Raw genomic sequence first — 8,842 nt, forward strand, 5'->3', positions numbered from 1 at the left:
ATCAAAGATCAGCTTTGAATTTCTGAAAATCACGCAGGCTATTCTGTTAATTTATCTTGTTCTAAAGTTAATCGCTTACTCCCATGTCTTAGGTCTAAGATGTATGATCCTTCTTCTGTTGATTCAGCTTGACTGGGTTTCAAGCCAGCCATGGTGGGGGCTACGCATAGGACAAATAAGCAGCTTATGCATATTGTTTTATAAGCACCTGCATTCTATTAATCACATCTAAAGCAATCTCTAATCATTAGTTATATGTCTGGTATGAATAGTCTTAGAAACAATAAGGCTTAAGGCCTAGTTCCTTTTACAATTCCTTCCTTCTGTTTTTCATCGCACTCCTGCGATCCTATTGATAACTCCACATTTGTCTTTCTGTCTTCTGTACTATCCTAGAGCTGCAACCTACACAGCACTGAAACAAAACAATCACACATACTACTATGATTATAACAACAAGGACTATTGCAATTAATTTTTTTTACCCAAGTAGTCACATTTGGAAACCAAGACACTAACCAAGAGAATGTGTCAGAAAATCCCCAAGATATGTCATCTCTTTGAATTTGTTGCATTGTGGCACTAACCTCCCAAATTTTCTGGACATATGTCATTAATTCTCCCGATCGATCAGTATATGTAGAGCAACTAGTATTTAGGACAGTACAAACTCCACCTTGTGAAGCCAGAATCACGTCTAAGGCCATTTGGTTTTGAATAGTTATTTTTAAAAGTTCAGTTACCTCTATCTGGAGAGTGGAAAGTCCGTGAGCAGTTGAATTTGCTAATTTTTCAATTTCTCCAGAGACATTTCAGACTGCTTTTTCCAATTCACTTACTCCTAAAGCCAGAATTAACCATCTAACAAATGAATGGAACCCTGTTGGTCTTTCAATCAAGGGATTTAAAGTTCTTCGAATTTGAGATAAAAAGGTTCTGTGCCATGTTGCACTTGAGACAGTTTTTGGGTGAATTTCCAAATCTGTAGACATTACTCCTAGGGTACAAATACCTCCCCAACCTGGAGGCAAAGCTTTATAGGCTTTGCTGCCACATAACCAAAAAATACCTAAGTCCTCAGGTGCTCACCAACTTAAACGCAATCCTGAGTTGATAGAAGTTGTGTTTTGGCATTGAGTCCAAATTCCTACAAATGAATGATTTCTGCATAAATGTTGATTATCAGCACTTGGGGGATAACATCTTTGTAGACAGTGGGCTTGTGAATAGTCTCCTGAATTTGATAGTCTAATTTCCCAAATTTGTTCTTCATAAGATATGGAAAAAGTAGTATTGGACCAGTATTTTTTCCAATTTGCACTTTTAGGAATGGGTATTCCTACTAACTGAAATCCTTGATTCACTGTCTTTGGTAGAGCAACACAAATCCAACATTCACTTAAATTTAGATTTTCAGTAAAAGATTTCATCAACGACACATGCATATTGTTGGTCCAGGCATTTTCTACTTGGTGAACATCCCTAGGTTTCCGTACCAATTGTTTTAGCACATTCAGAGATGACATGTTATAATATGAATGAGGATAATGCGTGTGACGGTGCCAAAAATTCCACTCAAGATAAGGTCCTCGTTTGATTATTAGAATCCTAAATTTGAAAGTAAAACGATTGCTTAATAGAATCGATGACAGCACCAGTCTCGGTTACCATAAATTCCCCACATTTGATGGTCAAAGCACCATGTCCCAATTCCCCCTGTTGGTTCTTGAAGGTGAATATGATATACAGGATAAGTTCTTCGACTGCCATATCCCCACCACCGTTTAGAAAAGCCATGACCGTCGGACCAAATATCCCACGAATCGTCAAGTCTACTTCTAACACTAGCACAGAATTCGAGAAAATTAAAAAAACGGGTAAATGGGGTGTCTCTGCCTGGTCTTCGGATAACTAGCCGAAAAAATGACCTGTCCAGGCACTGCCTGTAGGTCTATAATTTGGACTGAAAGCTGAAAAGAACGATCACTGTATATAAATAATAACTCTTCTATTGGTACGGGCATCTCCATGGCGCAATGCAAATTTTGTCCACAAGGTGTCACTCCAGGGTAAAATACAAACACAAAAAGTAGTAATACGTTGCAATTGTCCATTATTCTTTAGATTCTTTGCGGGCATGCGAATGACGGATTCAATTTTCTTTCCCAGATACCTTAATGGCATAAAAAGAAGTTAGTAAAACAGCATAAGGTCCTTCCCATTTTGCTTCAAATCTGTTTGTTCTTTTGAAATTCTTTATGTAAATTTTGGCTGTATATCATGAACTGGGATTTCAGGGCTTATTCCCTGATACCAATAGGCATGGTTACGCATTTGGAAAAAGGAATTTTGCAAATACAAAAGGTATTGTGTTACCTGTTCATCTCCATCCAAGAGGCTAGTCTTTGCTGCCACATACGTACCCAGAACAGCAAGTATTCTCCCAGAAAGGATCTCTGCCAGAGAAACTCCAATTGGTTGCCGTGGAGTATTCCTAATATCCCACCAAACTAAATTTAAGGCCTCAGGCCATTTCAAACCAGTCTGTTTACAAACTTGTACTAATTTCTCCTTTCATTCATTCTCCCTGACCGGATGATTCAGGGTGATGCAGATTATGAAATTTATTTAAAATCCCCCCAGAATTATAAATCTGAATCAGGATAGCAGCTGTGAAATGACTCCCTCGATCTCAGTCAATTACTTCAGGAACCCCATACCTTGGAATGATTTCTTTCAATAAGGCTTTTACTGCTGCCTTAGAATCATTTTTCCTAGTCGGGAGAGCTTCCACCCATCCTGATAGCTGATCAACGATCACTAACGTGTAAGAGTACCCCATTGTTTTTGGCACATCTGCATAATCAATTTGGAGTTTTTGAAAAGGAAAGGTGGCTGGAGGTCTTTTCCCACCAGGAGGTTTAATTTGCACCGAAGCATATTGTCTGCAAAGTTTATATCCTTCACAAATTCTTTTTGCTGCTGCATAAATTCCTGGGGCTGTCCAGAGTCTCTGGATTCAGAGCGCGAGGCTCTCCGGTCTCCCGTGGGTCCTCTCATGGTGCCACGTGTTATCCGTAATAAATACCTTTTTGGAAGGAGAGGTTTGTTATTCAGAATCCACTGCCCTTCTCGCTGGTGGGCTCCCAGCCGAGTCCAGTGTTGTTTCTCTTCTTCAGGGAGGTCTTCATCCAGCTTATTCACATCCGGGAGCTCAAATGTTATGTCATGTTGTAACAGAGACAGAGCGGATACGACCTGTCGCGCTGCTGCTCTAGCGGCTTGGTCGGCTAGAGAATTCTCTTTTGCCATCATGTCTTGTCTCTGAGTCTGTGCCTTTATATAGATCAGAGATATTTCAGAGGGCAATTGGATCGCTTCTAAGAGGTTGTTGTCCGTGGGCAACAGTTTTTCCCTCTGAAGTCAGAAAACCCCTTTCCTTCCATAAATTCCCCGTAGCATGACATACACCAAAGGCATATTTAGAGTCTCTATAAATGTTAACTCTTACTCCAGTTGCATATTTAGCAGCTTCAGTAAGAGCAACTATTTCTGCTCCTCGTGCACCTAAAAGGGCAGGCAAAGGTCCAGCCAACAGTACCTGTGTTTCTGTGGTGACTGCGAAACCGGTACATCTTCGACCTTCTTCGTAAGAAGATGAGCCATCCGTGAAGAGGTTCAGATCAGGGTTATCTAAAGGTTGATCTCTCAGGTCATCTTGCGGCTTGCTGGTTTCACTTATGAGATAAACACAATTGCGGTTATCTTTTTCTCCGTCAGAGGGTAAAGGCATTAAAGTTGCAGGGTTTAAAGTGTTGCACTTTTATGCCAATGCATTCTCTCCTCTCCCTTGAAGCCTTTCCCTGAGCACAGGGGCCTGGAGACCATTTCAGTAAAGACTCAGGCACAGCAGGCATTCATTCCTTCAGCCCCACCTGTGTCTGCTGTTCTTAAATCACCTTCCCCATTCAGCAGCAGCCCTGCATTTCCCTTGTTCAGCCTTGGTCTCTCAGAAGTGACCAAAGGTCTTCTGTTTGCTTTTGACTTCCCTTGCAGCCAGCATCTCCAGGTGAGCTTTTCTTTTCCTACACAGATACCTCCACAACAAAGTCAATATATAGAAATACCCGCTTTGTACCTGTCCTTGCTGAAAACTCCAGACTGCTGCTTCTGTCCCTGTGCTGGCCCAGCCCCACTTCCCATACGTGGTCTTACAGCCCCACTCTGCAGGCACAGCATGGGGGAGGGTAGAGTCAGGGGTGGGAAAGTTCCCCCCGTTGTGATCCTTATGATGGCCTTCAGATCACAGTTCCTCCATGACCCTCCTACTTTTGCAGCTTCCCTAGCACCCAACCCCTGAACTGCCACAGCCTTGTCCCATGTGGAGCTTTGCAGAAAGCTCTGCTCCAGGGTCTGGGGAAGAAGCGAGGCTGGGCAGGGCTGTCCATTCCCCCAAACCAGTCCTTGGCCCAGCAGGAAGATGGAGATGGCCTCACAGCAAAACTTGCCTGTAAACCTGGAATAACTGGCAAGTGCTGGAAATGGCCAAAAAGAGACATTGGGAGTTACAAAGACCCCAAGCCACCCTACCAGTGTGTCCACATCGCCAAGGGCACAGACCAGCGTCTTCTGTGCTCTGCACCTGCGTGTCTTCCATGCTTGCCACAAGCCCTGTCTCTGCACTACAAACCCCCAGTGTCAGTTCTTACTCTGCATGGTCACATGCTACAAGCTATACTCTGGTATTTTTCTCTCCTGGGCACTTTCCAGCCCAGCACAGCTCCCCCTAAACTATTCCCACCTCCCCTGACCTCCCTCCACCTCCATTGCGCTCTCCCCAGCACAGCCCAGTCTGGCATGACCCCACAGCAGTGCCCACCACAGGGTGCTGCAGAGCTCTGGGCACTCACCCCACAGCCCCAGACCCTCTGAAGGGCACAGAAGCTCCTTGGGGGTGGAGAGGGGTGAGCCCAAGAGGTGGGGGGCATCTGTGGCACAATGCCTGAGGAGATCCCCTTGTATGATGGAAATGCTGCAATGGAGGCCAGCTCTGTCACACAAGTGCCCACTGCCTGTCCTTGACTGCGGCCACAGGCCTGCCACACAGCAGGACTCTAACCATGCTTGAAGAGCACTCAGGCCTTCCACCAACCAAAGGGTTCAAAAGGAAAACATGGAAGTGGGAAGAGAGCAGCTCGGAAAGACCAAGCGCTGGTGCTCCCAGACAGTGCTGCTGCGCCAGGACTCTTTTCTTCTTCCCCTCTGCACACAGGCACTGCTCCCTGCAGCTGCGGAGAAGGTCTTGGAGGAAGGATCTCAGAAAAACAAGTCACTGCAGGGCCCTTTATTTTGGTTAAATATATAGAGGATATGGCTTCTCATTTGCACAGCCTCCAGGTCACAGAAAATCTGCATAGAGTGTGAATTAGAAACCAGAGGAAGAAACAGTTCTTTGTGGAAAGCATTCAGATAAGTAAAAGAAAGCAAAAGGAGCAATCAAAAACCATACTCAAACCCTAAAATCACCATAAAAAACCCACCAGATAACAGGCTGGGCTTGTAATGAGATATGAGTCCTATGCAGAAGACAACATGCAGTTCATTTCTTCTGAACAGTATCCAGTGATTAGTTTTCTCAGGGCATCCTTGATCTCACGGTTTCTCATGCTGTAGATGAGGGGGTTCAAGGCTGGAGGCACCACTGAGTACAGAACTGCCACCAGCAGGTCCAGGGATGGGGAGGAGATGGAGGGGGGCTTCAGGTAGGCAATCATGACAGTACTTATAAACAAGGAGACCACAGTGAGGTGAGGGAGGCAGGTGGAAAAGGCTTTGTGCCGTCCCTGCTCAGAGGGGACCCTCAGCACGGCTCTGAAGATCTGCCCATAGGACAGCACAATGAAAACAAAACACCCAAATGCAAAAGAGATACAAACTGCAAGAACCCCAGTTTCCCTGAGGTAGGCATCTGAGCAGGCGAGCTTGACGATTTGGGGAATTTCGCAGAAGAACTGGTCCACAGCATTGCCTTGGCAGAGGGGTAGTGAAAATGTATTGGCAGTGTGCAGCACGGCACTGAGAAACGCACTGCCCCAGGCAGCTGCTGCCATGTGGACACAAGCTCTGCTGCCCAGGAGGGTCCCGTAGTGCAGGGGTTTGCAGATGGCAACGTAGCGGTCGTAGGCCATGACAGTGAGAAGAAAATACTCTGCTGACATCAAAAAGATGAACAGAAAGACCTGTGCAGCACATCCCAAGTAGGAGATGGCCCTGGTGTCCCAGAGGGAGTTGGCCATGGCTTTGGGGACAGTGGTGGAGATGGTGCCCAGGTCAAGGAGGGAGAGGTTGAGGAGGAAGAAGTACATGGGTGTGTGCAGGCGGCGGTCACAGGCTACGGCGGTGATGATGAGGCCGTTGGCCAGGAGGGCAGCCAGGTAGATGGCCAGGAAGAGCCAGAAGTGCAAGAGCTGCAGCTCCCGCATGTCTGCAAATGCCAGGAGGAGGAACTGGGTGATGGAGCTGCTGTTGGACATCTGCTGCCTCTGGGTGTGGAGCACTGAACAGGGAGGCAAGGGCAGAGACAAGTTAGGGCATTATTCTCTGACCAAAATCAAAGCCATTTCTCATAATACATGTTCACTGCATTTTTTTGCATTTCAATGAAATCTCTGTTCAGCTCTGTGGATGGAGCTCTGTTTGGTGCTGGCTGCGTTTCTCGTGAGGAGAAGGACCTCTGCCTGCTGGCTGCCAAGGACTCGGCCATGGTTTGCAGCAGTGGGTTTCTGGGAATCGTGTCTGTTGGGGGGGGGTGTCAGTCCTGGTGTTTGAATTGGTCAGATGAAACTGCTCTTAATGTAAAAGTGTTTATCTACATCTGTGCTCCCAGGGCTAAGAAACCACAATCAAAACAGTGTTTGAGTGAAAGGTGGGGGGGTTAGCGCTCTCCACTATCTCACCTGGTGATTTTCTTCAATTTCAGAAACCCTCATCACTTCTGCTTCACTCAGAGAAAACAAAGTGTGTCCTGTGAGTCAAGAGGATTGCCTGTGGCTTAGTGCAGAGTGAGGGGAGGCTGTCCTGTCACTCTGTCTTGTTGCCAGCTACACTGAGCTCTCACCGTTCTGAGATGGACGGTAATCACATCCCTGTGTTAACCTGAAAATATTCCAGGCACTACTGAGAGCAGAGTCACCCACTGTCCAACACCAAGTGTCTCCCCCTTCATCCAGGTCTCTGCACCCCACTTCTTGCCAAGGACACACATGGTTCATTTCACAAACCCAGCAGCATTTCCTCACTCATGGTGTCTCTGTGCTTTTCCATGGGGCATTCAGGAACACCAAGTTGCTATGGGACAGACCTGCATCCTGGAGGGCAGCTCACAGCTTGGAAGGTCATCCTAATGAGGTAGCCAAGTGTCCTGATGATGGTATCTCAGGAAGGGAGAGTCAGCTCATTTCCTAGGGAATGACACAGGCTGCATTTCCCACAGCCCCACAGCTTGGAGGAAAGCTTGGACACCTGTAACCTTGTTCCCATGGACACAGCTACATGGGAGGATGCACAAGATCAGTGTGTGACTCTGCAACTGAAACTCCCACCCCAGAGAAACAGACAGCAAGAACAAGATAACAATAGCAATAACAGACTAGTGGAGAATCAAGGAAAAATGCAGTGATCGACTGGCTCAGAGAGGCAAAGGCAGAGGCAGCTGAAGTCTCAGGAAAGAGTTAGCCTTACCCAGCTGTACATGCCACCTCCCAGACACCAACAACATCCAGCCTGTTGTTCTCAGTCCCTGTGCTTAACTTCAGGAGGCTCCTATCAGACTGACTGGTCACTCAGAGTTGCATCTCAGGAGTCTCAGTGCGCTTTTTAAGTATGACAACAGTTGTTTGATTTCTCCTGAAAATTCTCCAAGAGTAGTAACTTGAAAAAACAAACTCAGGAAAGCTCCTTATGTTTATAGCAATCCTTGCTTTCACCTTGCCCTTGAAAAGTGCCCTTGGAAATATCTTGGGGATGATCTGGAGCTGTGAGCAGCCCTGATCCACACAGCACCCTCTTGTCAGCAGAAAGACCCTGCCCTCCTGCAAGTTTATTTTCCACCCACAGCTTCTCCCCACTCTGTTGTTGGAGTTCCCCAGGCAGGCTGAGTACTTACCCTGACCAGCGGCAGAGTCCCTGCCCCAGCACACAGCCCCCTGGCCGCAAGGACCCTTCTCAGAAGGACAGCCCTGGGCACCCCTGGCTGCACACCCACCTTCACACTCCACAGCCATCCCCAGGTGAAGGCAGCTGACATGCCCTGTCCCTCTGAGGGTGCAGCAGGGAAGCTGTGCTCCAAAGCGCATCCTTTTTCTCCGCACTGCACAAACTGTGAGAGTCATCCGGCAAGATCCTATTGGATGTGGGATGTGCCACCTTTAGGAGATCATTCCAGGAAGCACAGCTACATTGCCCTGCAGCAAGACATTTACCCTGTAAAGGGCTGTGAAGATTTTTCTCCAAGTCCACTCTTCTCTGTCCTCCCACCCCAGGCTGCCTTTAACCTCTCTCTCTGCCTCACTCCTCTCCCCTCGGTGCCTGCAGGCAGTGCCCTCAGCCCTGCTGTGCTTTGCAGAGGAGCTGCTCCTGGGCAGAGCTGTCTCTCTGCAGTGCTGCCTGCTTGCCATGAGCTCCCTCCAGCCCAGGAGCCCAGCCCAGCTCAGCAGCAGAGGACCAGCCCAAGGCAGCACTTTCTCTGCCCCCTCTGGGCTCCCTCCAGGTGTCCCTGGGGCTCCAGGGGAACCTGCTGCGAAACAGGCTGAAGCAATCACTGATGTATATTCCCTTAGCTAGG

General features: G+C 47.4%; 1 protein-coding gene across 1 annotated transcript; it reads right to left on the reverse strand.

The window, feature by feature from the left end:
- Window positions 1-5,576: 5,576 nt before the first annotated feature.
- On the reverse strand, window positions 5,577-6,578 carry LOC142028270 (olfactory receptor 14J1-like). Its single transcript, XM_075022227.1, has one exon. The coding sequence runs from the start codon at window positions 6,531-6,533 to the stop codon at window positions 5,577-5,579; it is 957 nt and encodes a 318-aa protein (XP_074878328.1). The 5' UTR covers window positions 6,534-6,578.
- Between the last annotated feature and the right edge of the window lie 2,264 nt (window positions 6,579-8,842).

This window comes from Buteo buteo, unplaced genomic scaffold (genome assembly GCF_964188355.1).
Source record: "Buteo buteo unplaced genomic scaffold, bButBut1.hap1.1 HAP1_SCAFFOLD_227, whole genome shotgun sequence".
NCBI lineage: Eukaryota > Metazoa > Chordata > Aves > Accipitriformes > Accipitridae > Buteo > Buteo buteo.